This window comes from Nannospalax galili, unplaced genomic scaffold, assembly GCF_000622305.1.
Source record: "Nannospalax galili isolate Female #2095 unplaced genomic scaffold, S.galili_v1.0 scaffold930, whole genome shotgun sequence".
In the NCBI taxonomy this organism is placed as follows: Eukaryota; Metazoa; Chordata; class Mammalia; order Rodentia; family Spalacidae; genus Nannospalax; species Nannospalax galili.
Window position 1 is genome coordinate 619308 of NW_008329328.1, and position 22977 is coordinate 642284.

The window sequence follows — 22977 nt, forward strand, 5'->3', positions numbered from 1 at the left end:
AGAGAGAGAGAGAGAGAGAGAGAGAGAGAGAATCATCTCAATAGATGCAGAAAAGACCTTTGACAAAAATTCAACATGCATTCATGATAAAAGTCTTAGAGGAAATTGAACTGGATGGAATATACCTCACCATAATTAAGACTATATAACAAACATCATTCTAAATGAAGAAAATCTTGAAGCATTCCCATTAAAATCAGGAACCAGACAGACTGTCTGCTATCCTCATTTCTTTTCAATATAGTGCTTGCAACTTTAGTTAGAGCAGTAAGATGAGAGAAGAAAATTATAGGGGTACAAATTGGAAAAGAAGAGGCCAAATTATCCATATTTACAGATGATCTGATAGTATACATAAGGAATCCCAAAATTTCCACCACGAAATTTCTTGAAATGATCAACACTTTCAGCAATGTGGCAGGTTACAAAAATCAGTCAACAAGAATCACAGACTTTCTATGTACAAATAAGCAATCAGAAGAAAAGTTCAGAGAAATACTTCCATTCACAATAACCTAAAAATACTAAGTATAAACCTAACCAAAGACATTAAAGACCTATTCGATGGAAACTTTAAATCTTTGAAGAAAGAGATTGAGGAAGACACAAGGAGATGGAGTCAACTGCACAAAAATCAACTCCAAATGAATCAAAGATCCTCAATTTGAAACCTGAAACACTGAAACTGTCTGAAGATGACATAGGCAGTCCCTCCGAGATGGAGGTACAGGAAAGTACTTTCTAAGTTGGACATCTATCTGTTGCTCAGGAATTGAAGTCAACGATGAACAAATGGGATCTCATTAAACTAAAATGCTTTTGTAGAGCAAAGGAAACAACTGAGTTAAAAGGTAGCCTACAAAGTGGGAGAAAAATCTTCATCAGTTATTCATCCACAGAGGATTGATATCCAGAATATATAAAGAAATCAAAAAACTGAACTAGGAAGAAAACAAATGATGACAATTAAAAATTAGCTATGGATGGGGCTGGAGAGTCTGCTCAGCGGTTAAGAGCACTGACTGCTCTTGAAGAGGACCCAGGTTTGATTCCCAGCACCCACACAGCAGCTACGAAATGTCCTTAACTCCAGTTCCAGGGGAATCCGAAGCCCTCTTCTGACCTCTGCAGCATGACACAGGTGCACTCACTTACATGCAGGCAATACACTCATACACATAAAATAAAAATAATAAATAAATGAATATATATTTAAAAAATAAGCTATGGAGCAGAGAGCTCTCAAAATAAGAAATAACAATGGCTAAGAAACACCCTAAAAAATGTTCAACAGCCTTCATAATTAGAGAAATGCAAATCAAAACTGCTTTAAGATTTCATCTAACTCCAGTCAGAATGACTAAGATTAAGAGAATAAATGACACTAAATGCTGGTGAGGATGTGGGGAAAGGGAACCCTAATCTGCTGGTGGTGGGATGCAAACTGGTACATCCACTGTGGAAAACTGAACATATTTTAAGAGCCGAAATCATGATTCTGTTGAGCTACATAGTGTCAAGGACAACAAGCAAATAGATAGGCCACGGTGAAATTTAAAAATTACAGCATTATTCAAAAGTCAAATCTCTGCAACTTGAGATTTATATTAAATTTGTGCTACAATAGCAATTTGTCATGTGTTTTCACTTAAATGAAATTACAATGTTTCTCCCCCTATAACTGAGTCAAATAATTGTCATAGTAAATAAATGCGTATTTAATTCAAAATTGCTAAATTTATCCATATAAGTTTACTAATTTATCATATTTCTTAAATATTGGTTAATGTGCTAAACACACATATATGTATAGACTGATATGCATATTAAACATATTTATCTGTTGCATCATCTATACATGTGCATTATAAGTACATATGTAGATACATATGTGCAGATATAATCATTTTATTTTTCAAAGGTCTTTCTATTTACTCATATTTTTCCAAATTTAATCTCAGAATTATTCATCGTAGAAAAATATTGGAAACTTTCATAAAAATGAAAAATTATAACTTCCCTAATGATGTTACTTAAGAGTAACATGCTGTATATAATTATTTTTATTCTGATTTAATCTATTCCAAGTTCCTGAAATATGGGCTGCATGTCATAAACTAGAGACCAGAGTGACTTAATTGAATGATTTTATCAATCCTAGACATGCTCACTTTTGTGATAAGTTTGCTTGAAAACAATTCCTTCACAAAAGCATCTATATCTCAGGAGAATTTTGAGATTAAAACTTAATTTAAAACTTCATTAAGCAATGCCTTGAACTCTTTAGAGAAAAGGTCTAAATTAAATGCAAAGAAATCATCATGAACATCAAAGCAATGTATTTTATTTTTCACGTGAAAAATACAAATAGAAGCACAGGACAGTTTTATCAGACAAACAGTGATTTTCATGCACTCACACATCGTTTTTACCATGCCTCATTTTATGAAACTATGATATACACATATACAATCCTTTGAAATAGTTTTTTTGAAATATCATGTACGTGGTACATACATCCACATGCATGCATTTCATCAACCTACATCTAAAAATATGTATTTTGTATATTATTGTAAACAAATTTTCACATAAAAGTGTTCAAAACATTCTTGATTTCCAAACACCATTGCCAAGAAACAAATATATTATTTTCAAAATTCAAAGAATTAGTATTTCTTTATTTAAAATGAGAACTATTCAACTTTATATGCAATTGCAATATTTGTTTCCATGGCAATGACTTCATTCACTATGTGAGTAACCATAGATTCAGTTCTTGAGGGGTTGTGGAAGTGTATAATTAAAGACTTCCATTGTTCAGTTTAGGAAATTGACATCAGACTCTGGCCTGCTGTGTTTTACATGTTGTTGGCCCAGTACTTGGAGTGATGGTAGAAGGAAGCGATGAACCTTCTGACACCCATTGTAGCCCCCTTTCAGTTGTACCATACCATCTTCTACTGATCTGAACACATTCAAAGACACTATATATCCATTATATGAATAAATATCAACATTTTAATTGATTGGATCAAGGTACTTTACACATCAAACATATATTTTTATGAGTTTTGGGTATTACAAATAAAAATACTTTAATTCTTTTGTGCAGGACATCAACACAATACAAAGAGAGGGGAAGTCAATATTAAGCTATAATCTCTGGTCTTCCTGTCTTGAAACTGCTTTACCAGAAATTTTTATGAATTTTACTGAAGGTATGTATTGTTTAGGAATTTAAAATGTTTTAGATGATAAATATTTGAAGATATAAAAAAAACCTTTAACTCTTAATATCTAAGAATCTAATTACCTCATTTCAATTTCTTACCCACCACAAAAATAAAAAATAGAAAACATTTGCAAGACACGGATGAAATTACACACATGCAGACAATGCACTCATCCACATAAAATAAAAATAAATTTTAAAAAGACATGAAAAACATTATCACAAAAGCAATTCTCTTTTGTAACCTAATTTTTTCCACAAATGACATATTCTGTATGCTAGATTTGTTCTGTCCATTGAAGTACCAGATCTTCAAAACACACTTCAAATGAGCTAAGTTGAATCAACATGCAAAATCCTTCCTTCCCTTCAATGACTTTGCCTCATAAATAGAATGTAAAAATATATCAATATCATACTAGTAATGTGATCATGTATCTAGAATTTAAATAAATTCTTGAAATTAATACATCTGTTTCATTTACATTTTAGTATAGTGACAACAAAATTTAAAATTGCATATGTGACTTAGATTTGTCATTCACCTTGTGTTTCTCCTACTCATCACAGATCTAGATTGCTCCATGCTAACCTTCTTATGTGAATGCCTCCATCACATGCTAGCGCCCCTGTCTGAAAACCTCTTTGATTTCCAAGCATCCTAAAATAGCCCTGCATTGTTTTAACTGTCTCCCTGAAATTTTTTGAGCCTCTTCAGCAAGAAGTGATCCTGAGCTGGGTATGGTGGTGCACGCCTTTAATCCAGCACTCGGGAGGCAGAGGCAGGCAGATCTCTGTGAAATCAAGGCCAGTCTGATGTACATAGAAAGTTCCAGGTCAGTTGGGGCTACAAGGAGACTCTGTCTAAAAGGCATATGTGAACCCATCTGTCGCTATGAATTCCAGTCATATTTATCTTCTGACTTCTCTTCTAGTCACTGTTCAGACATGAGCCAATGCAGTTAAGGTCTATGAGGTTCTTTTGTTTGTCACCTAGGAGATAACCACCACAGAGCTTTAATAAAACATCAGTAAATTTTGCTAGACTACAAGTAAGTGAATAAACTTATGTATTCTCTGCTCACATTCTTTCAGGTGATGTTGTCATGAGAAATAAGATTTTCAGAAGGAGGTCTATGGCTGAATAACAAGGCACTTACCAGCTGGCTCTCAGATACAGTAGAGGATGATGAGGAAAGATTTGCCTGGAAATATAAACATGATATGATTTAGCAAAGCTGATACTTTACTAAAATAATGTATTTCAATTTAGTAATAAAATATTAATTTAATTTTATTAATTAAATTTTAAAAGTATAAAGGAATAAAGAAAATCATGAGAGCAAGAAATGGTTCTTTTAAGCAACTCAGCATATTGCCTTAAAGGACTTTTCCTGTGCATTTTAGCTCACATAATAAACAGCATGTAGAATGTTGTTTTTCCTTCCTTATCTTCATAAATACTACCACATGACACAAGAAATTCTTCAGTTACATAGTAGTATTCCCAGAACCCTTCCTTCTTGCCATGTAGGCACTCCAAAAGACTGTTCTGTCCAACCTCCCCCCCCACCAAAAAAAAAAAATCTATCATGTCTTCAAGGACTTGGAGGCAATCTGTGATCTCTACCCTATTCACTTCTGCCTAAGGACAGACAGTATGACTTCCTCTACGCAGATCTACATGGGATGGTGCTCACGATGTGACTCCAGCCCCTGCCAACCAAGGATTACCAACAGAAATGAGTGAACCTTTTGGACTTCCAAAGATCAGCAGTGAAAATCTTTAAAGTTCACATAGAATTTGTTCCTGGCCTCAGAAGTGCACAGATCTCTACATCTGACACTGCCCCTCATTCACACATTAATACAGTTTCCCCAAGACTGAACTCCAGGCACCAATCAGCTGGTCCACAATCTGAAAAATTGGCATAACAGAGGAAGACTGAGTTGCTCAAGCAACCCTTACTCCAAGTAGACAGTCCCAGGGCTCTTCCTCAACCCTTGACACCATGTGCCACCAGAATCATTTAGCTTCTGCAACCTTGATACTCCAAACAACAATCCCAACAAAAGTGAGACCAGATATTCGTACCAGGAAACACTCCAATGACACAACTCCAGATGCCTAGTTTGTATCACAAAATGCAAACAGTATGAATAACCAACACAGTACGTCTCATCCAAAAGTTAGTAACGATGAGAGGTGATGGACAAGATAGTGCTCAAAATAGCAATTATAAATTGTTCAAAGGACTCAAAGGGGACATACATAAATTCCAGGATGAAGTTCATGAAAACACAATTGAATGAAATAAAGAAAACAAAGATATGAAAATAAAATTTAATAAAGAGATCAAATTTCAAAACAAAAGCCAAGCTGAAATAAAACTTAATATCAAAAGCTCAATTAGTAAAATAAAAAAACTAAGTGGAAAGTGTTCTCAATAGAATGGATCCAGTGGGAGAGTGAGTATCAAGGCCTGAGCCAAGGCAGCAGAACTTCATCACCCAGTCAAATAAAATACTAAATCTAAAAACAAAAAATAAAAATAAAAACACCTAGTAACAGAACACGCAGGACGTCTGGGACACTATAAAAGATAAAAACCTACAAATCATAGGTATAGAAGGGAAAGAAACAAGAAACACAGCTCAAAAGCACAGAAAACATTTTCAACAAAATCATAGAAGAAAATTCCCAAATCCAAACGCAATGCCTGTCAAGGAGGAAGAAGCATACAAAAAGGAAGAAGCATACAGAACATCAAATAGACAGGACCAAAAAAAAAAGTAGTCCCCACACCACATAATAATCAAAACATTAAATGTACAAAACAAATAAAGGATATTGAAAACAAAAAAGAAAAGGAAAAAAGAAAAGACCAAATCACATATAAAGTCAGGCCCATCAGAATAACACCTGACATTTCAATGGAGATTTTGAAAGCCAGGAGGGTAGGGACTTATGTTCAAAGTTCTAAAAGACCACAAATCCCAGCCTGGACTATTATAGCCAGCAAGATATCAGTAGTACTTGAAAAAGAAAGAAAAATGTCCATGATAAAAACAGATTTAAAGAATTTATGGCCATTAAACCAGCTCTACAGAGAAAAGTAGAAAGAATACTGTGGCCTGAAGAGAGGTTACACACACATAAGAAAGCACAAGGAGTAAATAAAAAATTCAAGAAATCAAAAGTGGTCTAAGGAAAGAATACCACAACAACAAAATAAGAGAAATCAGTGAACATTATTCAATAATAACTCATGAAATTAATGGACTCAGTTTCTCAACAAAGGCACACAGACTAATATATTGGATCAGAAAACAAGATTCATCTTTTTCTTGCCTCCAAGAAACATATCTCATCATCAAAGATAGATACCATCTTAGGGTAAAGAGATTTAAAATGCTATTCAAGGCAAAGGAAATAAAGAAGAAAATTGAGCACGTTTTCGAATTTCTGACAAACTGATACTAGTCAGAAGAGATAAGGAAAGACTCTTCATACTTATTAAATGAAAAAAGCACCAAGAAGATATTACAATACTAAATACTCATTCACTAAACACAGGGGCACAAAACGTTATAAAAGAACACTATTTGGTCTAAAGCCACAAATTGATCCCAACACAGTGATAGCAGGTGACTAAAATACCCCACTCTCACCAACAGACAGGCTATACAAACAAAAAACAAACAGAGAAACCCTGGAATTAAATGACACCATTACTCAAATGGACCTAATAAAAGTCTACAGAGCATTCCACCCAAACAGGAAAGGATACACCCTCTTCTCATCAGTCCATGGAACTACCTCAAAAAACAATCACATATTAGGATATAAAGTAAGCCTCAACAAATTTAGGAAAACTGAAATAACATCCTCTATTCTATCTGACCACAAAGAAATTTAACTAGATAACAACTGCAATGGAAACTACAGAAAGTAAGCAAAATCATGGAAACTAAAGAACATGCAACTAACTGAAAATTTGGTCAAAATAAAAATCAAAAAGGAAATTTTTAAAATCCTATAACTGAATGAAAATGAAAACACAATGCACCAAAATCAACGGGACAAAATGGAGGCAATCATAAGGGGAAACATAATAGTACTCAATGCCTACATCAGAAATTTAGAGGCATCTCATATTAACAACAATGATACACTGGAAAGCCTGAGAAAAACAAGAACAAACAATATCAAAACTTGCAGATGGGAAGAGATAAACAAAATCAAGGATGAAACTAAATGAACTAGAAACAATAACAACAAAAGCAATACAAAGAATTAATGAAACAAAAGTTGGTTCTTTAAAAAAATTAACAAGATTAACAAATCTATAGATACATTAATTAAAAGAGAGAAGATTCAAATTCATAAAATCAGAAATGAAAAATTTCAACAGACAGGAAATTCAGAGAATCATAAGGACATACTTTGGAAAACCTAGAAGAAATGTATGAATTTCTAGATGTGTACAACCTACCAAAATTAAACCAATAGGAAATAAATAATTTAAACAGGCCCATAATAATCAATGAGACAGAAGCAATAGTTATAAGCTTTCTAACTAATAAAAGCCCAGCAAACAGATGGATTCAGTGCAGAATTTTACCAGACCAAAAAAGAACACAAATACTCCTCAAACTATTTTGTAAAATGGAATGGGAACATTTCCAAACACTTTTCACAAAGCCAATAGTACCTAATACCAAACCAAGACAAATATCCAACTAGAAAATTTTAGTCCACTCACTCTAATGAAAATAGATACAAAAGTTCTCAACAAAATACTTGCAAAGCAAAGGAAAGAGCACATCAGAAAGTTAATCCACCATGATCAAGTTGGCTTTATCCAGAGATTCAGGAATGGTTCAACAAATGTTAATCTGTAAATGAAATCCAACACATGAATACACTCAAGGACAGAAATCACATGATCAACTCATTAGATGCAGAAAGAACTTTGAAGAACTCCAACATGCCTTCATAATAAAAGTCATGGAGAAAGGAGAGCTACAGAAGACACAGCTCAACACAACAAAGGAAATATACAACAAGCCAACAGCCAAAGTCATGCTAAATGGAGAAAAACATGAAGCATCTCCACTAAAACCAGGAACAAGGTAAGGATGTCCACTCTCCACTCCTATTCAGTATAGTGCTTGAAGTCTACCTAGAGCAATAAGACAAGTGAAGGAGACAAAGGGTTTGGGAGACAGGCTTGAACCTAGGATGATATTGCAACTGTCAGGGTCATGTGGTTTCCAGGAATTCAGGCTCTGTAATCTGAAACCCAGCATGCTAATGAGGCATCCTACCCGCTATTCTGTGATAGGACGTTAAGTATGTTATGCTAATAGGATGCTAAGTCTGTTATGCTAATAGGATGCTAAGTCTGTTATGCTAATAAGGTATCCTACTTGCTGTGCTGTGATTGGGCCACCACCCCATATAAGCTTGTGCCTTCCTGCTATAAAGCAGACTTCTGTCAATGAACCTGGTCTCCTGTGTCTGAATGCAGCTACACTGACACAGTCTCCTCACCATCCCTGGGGTCTGGGACTGGACAGAAGCAGCGATGACAGGAGGCAGCACCAGGAGAGCTGAAGAGCGGCCTCAGCCCAGGGCAGGCAGAAGAGCGGCCCCAGCCCAGGGTGAGCAGAGGAGCAGCCTCTACGCCCATGAGAACGAAGGAGCAGCCACTGCTGGAGGTGACCGCAAAAGGGGATATAAATAGGAAAGGAAGAAGTAAAATTATCCTTATTTGCAGATGGTATTATTCTATACACAAAAGACCCTAAAGACCACCAGAAGCCCCTACAGCTGATAACACATTTAGCAATAATATACATGAATAAATTTAGCAAAGAAGTGAAGGACTCGTAAAATAAAAACTTTAAGACATTAAAGAAAGAAACGAAATAAAATAACAGAAAATTGAAAGACCTCTTTTGCTCATGGATCTGTAGGATTAATGTTCTAAAAATGGCCAACCTACCAAAGGCAACCTACAGATTAAATGCAATTTCCATCAAAATTTCAACTTATTTTTTCACAGAAACTAAAAAAAAAAATCTCAAGTTTCATATGGAAACACAAAAAATCAGGATACCTAAAACAATCCTGAACAACAAAATAGATGGATGTATCACCATCCTACAGTTATACTAGTGCTATACTATACTACAGTTATACTAGTAAAAACGTCTTGATACTGGCATAAAAAAAAGGCATATTGATCAACTGAACAGAATTGAAGAACCATATTTAAGTCCATGTATACACTTACAGTTATCTGATTTTTGACAAAGGGGCAAAAATACACATTGGAGAAAAAACAGAATCATCAACAAGTTGTGCTGGTCAAACTGGAAAGCTACATGCAGAAGAACAAAACTAGATCCCTGTCTCTCACCCTGCACAAAACTCAACTCCAAGTGAATCAAGGACCTCAAAATAAGACCTGATACCCCAAATCTGACAGAGGAGAAATCCAATAGGATTTCCAGGAATACACTGGAACTTAGAGGCACAGGAAAGGACTTTCTGAAAAGGATCCTTATAGCACAGGCATTAAGACCAGCAATTGAAAAATGGGACCATTTGCAATGCATGAAACTAAAGCTTCTGTACAACAAAGGATGCCATCATTCAAGTGAATAGGAAGTCTACAGAAGGGAAAAAAAATCTTTATCAGCCATACATCTGACAGAGACTTGGATTATAAAAGAAGTGAAAAAATTAAAAATTGGGAAAAGGAACTAAACAGAGTTCTGAAAAGATGAAACTAATGTGGCTAAGAAGTTTTTTTTAAAAAAAAATAGTCAACATCCTCACCATCAGGAAAATGTAAATTAAAATTACACTGAGATTTCATATTACCCCAGTGAGAATGGCTAAGATTCAAACACAAACGACCAATGCTGGGAAAGGTGTGGGAGGAAATACAAACTGATCCAGCCGCCATGGAAATCCATATGAAGGTGCTTCAAAAAACTTGAAATAGATCTACCACATGATCCAGCTATACCACTCTTAGGCATATACCCAAAGACTTTTATCCTAGGACAGACATATCTGTTTCTTTGCTTCTCTACTTACAGTAGTCTGGAAATGAAAGCACCCTAGATATTCATCAACTGCTTAATGGATAATGAAAATATGGTGCACTTATACTACGGGGTATTATTTAATATTATTTCAATATTATTTACAAAATTATGAAATTCAAAGGTAAATGAATGGAATGGGAAACAATCATCCTGAGAGAAGTAACCCAGACCTCAAAAGACAAAGGTCACATGTTCTCTCTCATAAGTGGATGTTAGCTTTGAATCTTTACATGTGTGTTTCAGCTGGAAAATCCATAGTGGTCAGAAAACTAGTAAAGGGGTCATCAGAGGTATGAGAGTGGATGGAGATAGAGTGCAGTGGTATAAAGGTGGGGAGGGAATCTAGAATAAAAATCATTAAATGGGGTGGGGAATGGGAGGGCAGGCTCAAGGAGGGAGTATAACTAACATAAAGTCCTTTTGAAAATTTCATAGGAAACCTACTACTATAGAAACTTTTTAAAATATAAATGGAGCTACCCTATAACAAGGGACAACACCCTTACCAAACACTACAGGCTAGGAAGTAAAAAGTCCAATGCCAAGAATGGGTTCCCTTTTGAAGCTGTTGACCAGAAGGTTCCCATAAAATGCCAAATGAGGCCATGGGTCTTGGTTATACACTAAACCTGGATGGTATGACTGAATAGAATATATATGTGAGTCATAGAACAAACATAGAGAAACGAAGTTGGTACTGATCTCAAAGCTTCATCCCTACTGACTAGCTTTTATGCTTCTAGAAAGTGCTATTCCTGCTACTAGAAGAGAAAAATAATCATTGACCTTACCCAGCTGTGAACTCTGCAAGCTATAACAATGACTAACATAGCAAAATATGCCCCCTGTGTAATAGTAGCATGGATGGTACAGGAGCAACAAAGCATTTTATTATTAAATTTAAGACCTGCTCCACAAGATGGAGCTCATACCTGATACCCTTATCAAGGCCAAGAGCCTGTGGCTAAAGAGCTCATAGGCCATAGGGGAGACCCTGTTACTATTATTCTGCTATTTGGACATAACATAAAACTGACACTTAACCAACTTTGACCATAAAAGCTTTTCTTTGCAGAAGATGGTAATTTATGCAGAGACCCACAACTGGCCAACATGCAAAGAATAAGGGACTGAAGAGTTCTCAGAACTAAGTAGATAACTATATCATGCCCTCTCCTTCCAAGGCTGAGGGATCATTGTAGAATAAAGGGTGGAAAGACTGTAAGGGCCAGAAGTGGTGAATGAATACAAGGAAATTTTGTTTTCTGGACACAACAGAGAAGTTCCTTTAGCACAAGCAACAGCATGCACAAGACCTACACAAGCCCAAGCCAGGCAAAATCCCAGCATAAAACGTGGGGTGAGAGGCCAAGAAGCTGCACTCCTAGCTGAGGACATACTGGCAATTGGTGGCTTCTGGGAAAAGGAGAGTCAGTTTTCTTTAAGGGTGTCATTCTGGCTAGGGTGACCATGCTCCAGGGGATAGACTCAACCCAACAGTATTTGGGAAACATAAATTAGACTTGATAGGCCATAAAAAAATAATAAAGGAGATGAAGGGGTGGTAGAAAATGAGGTGGCTCCGACAGGAGATGGAGGAGGGTCTCTATAATCAAAAGACATTGCATGAAATTCTCAAAGAATCAATAAAAATATTATTTAAAACAACCAAACAAAAAAACTTGCCTTTCTCTCAAGCCTTCCTCACTAAATTTTATGTGACCTTAAAAGTTACAAATTTTTAACAGCAAAGAAATTCTATTAGTTATGTTTCTGTTTGGTTGATTTTGGTTTGGGTATATTGTTTGTTTTACAGAGTTTCCCTATAGCCCAAGCTACACTCAACCTCATGAAATTCCCCCTCATCCTCTCAAATGCTGAGAATTCAACCCTGTGCAGCCATGCCCTGCTTATAGTTGGGTTACATAGGAAGAAAAAACAAGTGATGTGAGCCAGGTATGGTAATACACGCCTTTGGTCTCAGCACTTGGGAGGCAGAGCAGGCATATCTCTGTAACTTCAAGGCCAGCCTGGTCTATATAGCAAGTTTCAGGTCAGCTGGGGCTACCAGGAGACCCTGTCTCAAAAAAGTCCAAAAAAAAGTGATGTTGCTGGAGAGATGGCTGAGCCTCAGCAGCTCAGCAGTTAAAACCACTGACCATACTGACCATACTTGTACATGACCTGGATTCAGTTCCCAGCCCCACATGGCAGCTAGCAACCATCAGTAACTCCAGTTCCATGGTATCTGATGCCCTCTTCAAAAAAAAATAAAATAAAATAAACATTTTAAAAAGAGTGAAAGAATACAAAGTGAGGATATGAGAGTTACACAGGGCTCCCAGCTGTACCAGCCTGCTCTGGAGAAACCAGTTTTATCTCCTAAAGACACAACATCAGAGGCACGCAAGGTCCAGTTGGGCTCCTTATCTGCTGTCCAGACCTGCTTTCCCTTGGAACTCACATTGGAGCAAGTCTAAAACTGTGAGAGAGCATGTAAGACACACAGCTTGTCACCTCCTCTCATGTCCCCTAGGAGCAGAACCTGGATGTTAATCTGCCTTGCCTCAGGTCTCTTCACACACACTGAACAGGAAACAAAGACAAATGCATAAAGATCACTATAAAGTATAACTTCTTGCTCAGAAATTGTTCTTTTCCTCTAGCACATCAAACTTCTGGCTACATCGTCTTGAGGCAGATCTGGACTTGGAGTTGGAGCTAGGTCGTCTTCTCCCTGCTGCTGCGCCGCACCTCTGAGTCACCCTAGCATAGCAACGCTTCTAAGCATAGCAACAAGAAGAATGTGTGAGCCGCATAATTTGAAGAAATGACCTTTATTTGAATATCTGTATACAGAGTGGGAAATATTCTTAATAAGGTTTGACACGTTTTTCAATATATCATGATATTTAGAAATCAATATTCTTTCATTGTAATGACATTTTCTGCCCCCCAAGCTCATTAAAATGACATTTTACCTATAATGCTATCTTACATGTAATAAGGCTGTATCATTTATTTTCCTGGAATGTAAAACTAATTCATGAAATGTAAAAAGTTCATGAAACAAGTTATTTTTCCATTCAAGGCTTTTTAATAAATTAGTTATAACCACAAATATTCTATTTTCTGAAGATGGTATTTATTAAGGCTGCATGCTGTGATTTTTAAATTATATGAATGGTAGATTTATACTTGTAACAGTTAATAAAATAATAAATGCAAATGTAATGCAAAGAAAATTTCCTTCAAAAGCCAATAGATGGAACATAGAATGAACTAGTATTTTTAATAGAAATTGTTATCTCAAAATGAAGGCTGGGATATAGCTTAGTTGTAGAGCAACTATGTACCAACAAATCCCTGGGTTCAATCCCAAGCACTGCAAAAACAAAAGAAGAAGGGGAGGATCATGAGAAGGAATGACTCCTGCATACACTATCTGACAAACAATTTTTTTACATTATCAATAAGTGATATAAAGACTTGGAAACAGTAAAGCATTATCAAACAATCATTAATGTGACCAATTATTAAATTACTTATTCCAAGTTTAGACTGGTGGTTATTATATTAGGCACAAAGATATAATTTAGAAGCAAAGTATAAATACAAATGGATGAACAACTTAAGGAGTGTAGACTATTACCTTCTTCTGTAAGCTAATGCAAATGTCAGAGATAGAAGTTTGCACGTGAAGCAGACCTGGGTTGAACTTTTCCTGCTCTGATTAGGAGACTTGTTTTCTCCTTCTATAAATTGGAAATATAAAATAAGACTCTCTTTGTAGGACTCAAGTATGATTAAAATGAAGTAGCAAAGGTTTGTTTGCCAGGAAATGGCTCAAAGCATTAGCTGTTATTTCTGAATTTAAAAATGTATTAAAGACTCAGTAAAATGTTGCTGATAAACTGATCTGCTCAGTCCTGCAAGAGACCTAACACAAGTTATCAACAAGTTGTTAGCCCAATTTGTTTCTATGACACTTAAAATTATCTCAACTAAATTATTTAAAAATAGCCTACAATTCAAGCACATCTTGGGAGAAAAAATAAACCTTCAGTTACTCTGAAAGAATGATAGTTTCATTTACCAGGTTCATCCTAAAAGACAGACTGTGAAACCTCCTAAGATTGCCAGTAAACAATCAAATTATTTTGCAATGATTTTCTTCTTTCCTCCCTCCTTCCTTCCTCTCTCCCTCCTTCCTTCCTCCCTCCTTCCTCTCTCCCTCCCTCCCTCCCTCCTTCCTTCCTCCCTCCTTCCTCTCTCCTTGCTTCCTCCCACCCTCCTTCCCTTCCATCTTCCCTCCCTTCTTTCTCCTTCCCTTCCTCTATCCCTCTCTCCCTTCTTTTCTCCTTCCTTCCTCCCCCCTTCCTTTCTTCCTTCCTTCTTCCTTCCATTCATTCTTCCCTTCTCCTCTGCCTCTTCTTCCTCTTTCCCTACCTCTACCCCTCTCCTCTTCCTCTGTGTCTTTTTGAGAAGGAAGCCTTTCACCAAAGGCCCACATGGAGGACTTAGTCATAAAATTCCTTATTATCTAATTAAACCATTAAGATCGTCTCAGGAAATTGAAAACTCTGCATACATACTAATGCACTGGATAGCACAGCCATGTCAGTTTGTTTGAATATAGTTCAGTTCTCTGGCCAACTCCCCTCCGTTTCTATAAGAAAGCAGACAGCTCATTTGTTACTTTAGTTGTTTGCTGTCTCTTGCTATTCTGTTCACTTCTCTTCCCTCCGTGACTCCTCAGTGGTTTGGACTTGGGAGATGCTTAGTTGTTTGTCAAATCAATGAACAAAACTGGAAAATTGGATTCTGTTTGAAAATGCTAGTTTTTCCATGGCTAAATAATTGTTCATGGATTATATTTACACTAGGGATTCAGTGTGGATATGCTAATTTTCTGAGAATGTCCTCAAGTGCAACAGAATTTTCTCTTGACCTAAGTTGATTTTTCCCTTTGTTCAGTTCCCTCTGTGGTAGAGGAGCTGGTGAACTGCATGGCCCCTGCTTTTGAACCTAATCTAAGGATCTTTTCAAAGTCAGTGAAACACGGAGTCTCCACAAGCATACACTGCGAATTTGCCTAGGTTTTCCAAAGCTGTAAGAAGAGGGAGATACTGACATGGTAATCTACAGACTTCCTACTCAGTTGTACTTAGATGAGACATCAAATATTTTATCCATTATAAGTATTAGAATTTTGAGTTATTATTATGTCCCCCCCTTTTCTATTTTTTGTCTTTTTGAAGCAGGGTCTCCCTGTAGCCCCAGCTGTCCTGGAACTCACTATGTAGACCAGGCTGGCCTTGAACTCACAGAGATCCGCCTGCCTCTGCATCCCAAGTGCTGGGACTACAGGCGTGCGCCACCATACCCGGCTTTATTATGTCCCTTTTTAAAGTCAGAACATACTGTGTTTAAGACAGTTCACATAACATGAAGGACAATGCTTAACTGAATTTTTGCTCTAAATTACATTATTTTCTTCTCAAACTAAATACATCAGATATGACTTAGTAATTATAACAACAGCAGATGAGATTATTTCAAATTATTTTTAAGAATGAGTTGTCTAGGAACTGGAGAGATTGCTCAGTGATTAACAGCACTGACTGCTCTTGCAGAGGACCCAGGTTTGATTCCTAACACCAATGTGGTGGCTAACAACCATCCTAACTCCAGTTCCAGGGGATCCGACACCCTCTTCTGACCTCCTAGGGCATTGCATGACACAGATGCACTTACTTACATGCAAACAATACACTCGTACATGTAAAATAAAAAAAATAAATTTTTTTTAAAAAATGAGTAGTCTATGCATTTACACAAAACAACTGTTTTTTATCTCTCATTGTGAAATGTTCTCTTCCAAAGACTTATCTTTCAAAGACATATCTGAGGTGCCACACGCAACAATTCAAATGTCATGTTATAAGAGCAAAAACAAAAGCTTCTTGTTCAAGAAAGAAACTTTAATTCAGGTCAAGAATCTTCCTGGATTTGGAGTTTAAATTGTTCTAATCTAGACTGAATTTGTTTAATGACTCACAGTTAAGTGACTCAAATGCTCTCAAAGTTATGCGAATGAAAGATAACCTATTTTGACTATGTCTAATAATAAAGAATATTTTGAGGGCCTGGGTAGACAGCTTATTAAGTAAAAGTTACTTACTCAGTAAATAAGTTACTGTGCAAGGGTAAAAGCCTAGTGGGCATGACAGGTCAGCACTCAGGGGGCAGACACAAGCTGTCTTGAAGCAAACTTTCCAGCTCGGCTAACCAAAGCAGCAAGCTCTGGTTTCAAGGGAAAGCCCCTGCCTTGGTAAATAAAGGGGAAAGGAATCAAGGAAACCCTTGATGTCAACTTCTGCCCCCCATGCCCACACATATGTATGTACCACACATATATCCATGCCAAAAACAAAACATTATAAGAAAAATTATTTGCAAAGGACCAAAAAAATAAAACAAAATGAGAAATAGTCAAACGAAAACTCATAAAGCTGGGCATGGTGGCACATGCCTTTAACCCCAGTACTCAGGAGGCAGAGGCAGGCAGTTCTTGTTAGATCAAGGCCAGCATCCTCTACAGAATGACTTTCAGGCCAGCTGTGGCTCCAGGAAGACCTTATCTCAAAGACAGCAAAAAAAAAAAAAAAATTACTTGAAATAATCTCAACTGTAGATGTTGAAGAAGTGCCTCCAAAATTTTTCCATTTGCTATCAAACTAAGACACACACACCCCGGAGGGGGTGGGCATCTAGAATTTAACAGCTCCGTGATCATGCTTGAAAATTAGTCTAATAAGAAATACCTTGGGAAACTGCAGCAATAGATGAGAAAAGGTTAGAGAGAAAGATTTTAGAAGCTTTTTCCTGGGACTGGCCCTTATGACTATAGAATCTATCAGTCACACAAAAACCTAGAGAAATATTTTAAGAGCTGTTTGTTTCCTTGTGCTTACTGAAGAATCAAGGAACTCCAACTATGATGCTTCTAGCCTTCCAAGGACAGACAGGTGGAAGAGAAGAGAGAAGGTATGCATAAAGGCAAAAATGAAGTGGAAAGAAACGGAGACACTGGCTTCCTAAATAACTACGTATCGGGACTACACTAAGGGCATTTCGTATGGTGACTAATAAAAGTCTTAATCAGATAAAGTTATCACCATCCCCCATTTTATGGATGAAGAAGGAAGTCACAGCAAGGGAAAATAAGTGATTTTTCCACAATCAACTTCCTGGAAGTCACGGTTTTGACCTGGGTCTGGCCTACTGAATGCCAGCATCTCTTGAAGCATGCCTCCAAAGAGCTTCCAATAATAATGGAAAGTAACCAAGAAAGCTTCCAGGAAACACTCTAAATGGTGTCCCTGCCACATTTTCTAAACATAATTTTCTAAATGTGATAAAATTCAGTACTTTTGCCGAGCACATTATTTGCCTTAGGGGAGATTCAATGAAGGCAGAAATGTGTGGAGTAAGATGACAGCATGGCACAAAATGCACATTTCATAACTATTTATTCTTGATAATGATGAAAACCATGTATCATAGAAAATAACATGAGCTTTAAAGTGAATAGTTTATTGGTTTATTTTAGACTAAATATTCAACACTTGCTAGGAAACTATCTCATTCCTACCAGAATGTATTTTGGCAGAAGCAGTTGGGGAGTGAGGCTAGTGGGTGAGTCATGCACACCTAGCACACTGACACAGACCCACACCATGTGAAGGAAGAACCTGAGTCCATATCTACAAATCCATTGTTGGTTTAGGTCTTATTGTTCCTGCTGTTTATGATTTATTTTATTTTACTCTATGTGTGAGTGCCTATGTGGATGTATATACACCATGTGCATGCCTTGTGCCAATAGAGGCCAGAACAGGGTGTTGGGAGCCACCAGGAAGGTGCTGGGAACTTGTTCTAGTTTGTTCCTCCATTGCTGTGAGAAAGCACTCTGACCACTACCAACTTGGGGAGAAGAGGGTTTATTTGTCTTACAGCTACCAAGTCGCAGGCCATGGAGGAATGCCACCTCCTGGCTTGCTCCTCTGGCCCATGCTCAACTTGCTTTTTTGTTGACACAGGCCCATCTGCCCAGGGGCAACACCACCCACAGTAAGCTGGGCCCTCTCACATCTGACTCAGTAATCAAGAAGATGCCCCACAGACATGGCCACAGGTCAGTCCAATGGAGGAAATTCCCCAATTGAGGCTCCCTCTACCCAGATGTATCAAGTTGACAACTAAAGCTCTCCAGCACAACTGACCACTTGTGAACTTGACACACAAATATATCACTATTGTGATGGCTAATCCTGGGTGTCAGCTTCACTGGATCTTGGATTAACTGAAATGAGAGAGACCTTTTTGATTAGATCATCTGAAGCTGGAAGACACACCCTAAATGTGGGTGTTACCTTCTGATGGCAGCCGGTATAAAAGCCCATGGCAGAAGGAAGCACTTGCTTTTTGCCACTTGCCTTCTCTCTCACTGGCAAGTCATCTTGCTGTTGTAGACTGAAGACTAGCTGATCTTTTGGAATTCATCAGACCTTCAGCACTAGATTGGGACTCTTGAGACATCCAGCCTTGTAGACTGAGCAACTACTGGATTCTCAGCCTCTCCAGTGTGGTGCAGCCACCGTTGGACTACTCAGACTCTATCCTGTGAGCTAAGCTGATAAATCTCTATAAATATATATTCATTCTACCAGTTCTGTTTCTTTAGAGAACCCTGACTAATACAACTATGAAACCACAACCTTTCCATTTTTTGTCCCCAAGATTTGATGCTGATATCACAACATAAGACAGTACAACCTTGAAAGCCCCACAGTCTTTAAAAAAAATCCGAACACTTAAAAGCTTACAATCTCTTTTAAAAGACGCTTAAGCCAGGCGTGGTGGCCCGCACATTTAATCCCAGCACTCGGGAGGCAGAGGCAAGCGGATCTCTGTGAGTTCAAGGCCAGCCTAGTCTACATAGTGAGTTCCAGGACAGCTGGGGCTACAGGGAGACCCTGTCTCAAAAAGACCAAAAAAAAAAAGGCTCTTAAGTGGGCTCCTGTAAAGTCCAAAACAAATACTGTCTCATTTCAAAGGAATGATCAGGCACAACTAAGCAAAACCTAAGTCCAGCAAAGTAGCAGAAGGTTGGACATCTGGGATTCACTCACGATCTTCTGGGTTCCAAAGGGTCTTGGCAGCTCCACCTCTTGACTCAGCTGTCCACAGCACATGCACAGCTCATCTGACAGGCCCAGACCAGCTCCATTCCACACCTGCTGCTGCCCTCGATGATCATCCCATGGTCCTGACGTCTCCAAAAAGCAGGGGTCTCTACTGAAACTTAGGCTACACCTTTACCAATGGCCTCTTCGTGCCTCTCTGGGTGCAACGCCTCAGTTTCTCTCCATGACCCCTTCAATCCTGGGGTCTTCACTGCAAGTGAACCTGCACTTTCACCAATGGCCTTTCCTGACCTCTCAGGGTTCTAAGCCCCAGCACTCTCCATGACCGCTTCATGCTTTCAACACCAGGGCCATGCAGGAGACTCTTACACATTATCAAGTCCTGCTTCCAACTTGAGATGGAGGCCTGCGCTCCCTCTGGACCACAGTTTCTGTGTGCTGACCATGAGGAAATATTTCCAGAAGAATTTGCCACAGATGCTGGTCTCGTTACTTACAGATGATTTTTCAGCCCCGGCTAATCAGCATCAATTGTCCCAGTAAAGCAAATGTTTACTTCAATTTCTGGTCTCTTCTTAATCACAGCTGATTCTTCAGCCCCAGTCGACCAGAACCCATAGATTCTCACAATCTCACATGAACAGCCCTGATAGTCTCTGCTTCCCTTTGAAGCTTCACAAGACAGTCCTCCATTATCTACAACTCTTTCAGCATAACTGTTCCAAGCTCCGTAGCAACAAACTCTAAGCATTCAATGGCTTTTCCAGTCCAAAGTTCCAAACAATCTTCCTAAAAAAAACCAACATCAGCTCTATCACAGCAATACCCAACTCCTGGTACCAATTTCTGTTCTAGTTTATTTCTCCATTGCTATGAGAAAACACTCTGGCCACTACCAACTTGGGAAGAAAAAGGTTTATTTGTCGTACATCTCCCAGGTCACAATTTATCAGGGAGCCCAAGGTAGGAACTCAGGTAAGGAACCTGGAGGCAGGAGCTGGAACACAGGCCATGGAGGAATGTTGCTTACTGGCTTGCTCCTCTGACCAGTGCTCAGCTTGCTTTTTTATACAACATAAGCCCACCTGCCCAGAGGTGGCACCACCCACAGTAGGTTGGGCTCTCTCACATCACTCAACAATCATGAAGATGAGCCACAGTCATGGCCACAGGCCAGTCCGATGGAGGAAATTCCCCAGTTGAGGATCCCTCTGCCCAGGTGTGTCAAGTTGAAAACTAAAGCTATCCAGCACAGAACTGAACCCAGATCCCCTGGAAAGGAGAAAGTGCTCTTAACCACTGAGCCATCTCTTTAGCCCCCAAATTGAATTATCTGATAATTTAAACACAGGGAAATAACAGATTAGTCCTTCAAATTGTCAATACCTTTGGAAACGAACAAGCCTTAATGGTTTGTAAATAAAATAGCTGAGTAAAATGTTTATAGTAAATGCTTCAAAGCATGTGAGTTGACTATGTCTAATAAGCAGAATAGGCTTGTTGAAAAACTTAAATGTCATCTAAGCTTTGATAATTAAAGAGACAAAAAGCAGAAAAAGTGAACGAATTTCATTGAAATCGCTATGAAGTTGAGTTCCTTTCAAAATACGTACACGCTTCCAATTGAAATACATATACATATATATACATATATATGTATATGTATGTGCACGGTCACAAAGGTACTTACATATTTGGTTTCCCGACCAGCTGCTCTTGGAAGAATGGTGGGTGCCTGCATGAAAATAAAAATAGTTATGCCTCTGGATAGTTAGTAAGTAATGAAAGGTTCAGCATCTAAGACAAGCTTCACTTTTTTCCCTATTGAGACTTCCTATATAAAATCTACACAAAATCCCTTAACCTTTGAAAATTGCTTATTAAAATTATGCCCCTTTATCATTCTCTTCACTGTTGCCATTTATCAATATTCCAGTAATTTCCATTTCCTAATAGATGATATTAGTCCATGGGTTGTAATAGGTTATCACATTTCTTCCATAATTTTTGGCTGTTTCGAAACTGACTAGAAATATCTCCTCTCACTTCCTAGATCTCATGGGATCCAAAGGAATTCCGACTCATTCCATCAACTACTTTGGACCAAACCCAACTTTACATCCATGAATAATATGGAAGGCCTCTGAAATTCTGACTATAAATGTTCCTTTTTCAAAACTCTACCTCTTACCTAAATCATCACTCCTCTGATACCCTGGTATCAAATCTGTGACACTGGGATATCTAAGAGGTTTGCCCTTGCTATCTTTATTCTAATGCATTACTTCTAGGCTTACACACATTTCATGTCTAACACTTCCTTTTTTCCTACCTTCCTCCTTTCTTGTGGCAACTTCACTTACACAACAACCGAAGCCTTGATGGCTTTCCCATCCCTGCATACTTGTACCTGACAGCAAAACATTTTTCTGGAAACTCTGAGCCACAATTTGATTTTGTTTTCAAAAAATGACTATCAACTCCCCTGTATACACAGCAGGGGTTTTCTAGGCCTTCAGCACTAAACTGGCACTGCTCAGGCACAAAGCTTCAAGGACTAAGAAGCCACATTGTGCTTGGCCTTGTCTACAGATACTATGACTGGACTGCCCAGCCCTGGTCCTCATGTAAAGCAAGCTGATAAATCCCATTTAAAAATATGTATGCACAATACTGATTTTATTTCTCTAGAGAACCCTGTCTAATAAAGTCTTAACTTGGCCTCGAGTTTTCTGAAAATGGTTGTCTAGAAAATAAAATTTCAAAACATTAAATTAAGGTAACCCTTAATTTTTAGAAATGCTCTCAAGTATCTGGGAAAATGAAGAAAACCTTATAGGAACATAATATCATCCAAGATATCTGTTCAGTTCTACAAATAAATTTTAAAATAGAATATCAAGCACAGAATCCTATTCTAATATCCAAAGGAGCAAGATATTGTGAATAAGAATGATCAGAAATAATAAACAAAGGCAAACTGGTAGAGAGCCTTGACATGTGTCTTCTTGGAACCAAACTGAAACACACATACGCAGTCACACACCTTAAACATCTATTTGTATATTCACTTATTTAATTCATTTATTTATTTTCTTATAATTGTGTACTTTGTGCTGAGAGTACCAAGTGCCCCTGCTCCAGCCACTGTCCTTTTCTTACATGTTTCCCTCCCTTAAGGCCTGTAGTTCCTTACACCTTCACCTCTGCTTTCTTCTCATGTATGTGTTTGTGTGTGTGTGTGTGTGTGTGTGTGTGTGTGTATATATATATGAGAGGATATAAAATGTGAGGATATAAAATCTAGGAACCACGAGTGAGGGAAAATGTGTGGTATTTGTCTTTCTAAGACTCCATTTCTGCAAACAATACAATGTAGCCTTCTTTTGACTGAAAAGAATTCTA

The 22977-nt window shown here is 37.8% G+C and overlaps 1 protein-coding gene across 20 annotated transcripts in view; it reads right to left on the reverse strand.

Moving 5' to 3' along the window:
- The window catches only part of Mlip (muscular LMNA interacting protein), a 304318-nt gene that overhangs the window by 112465 nt on the left and 168876 nt on the right, over positions 1-22977 (reverse strand). For all 20 annotated transcript variants that reach the window (XM_008836436.1, XM_029565153.1, XM_029565150.1 and 17 more), the window contains 2 exons: positions 21263-21307; positions 4396-4440 (listed from right to left, as the gene is read on the reverse strand). In XM_008836436.1, coding sequence (XP_008834658.1) covers positions 4396-4440; positions 21263-21307 — 90 coding nt within the window. The remainder of the gene's footprint in view (positions 1-4395; positions 4441-21262; positions 21308-22977) is intronic.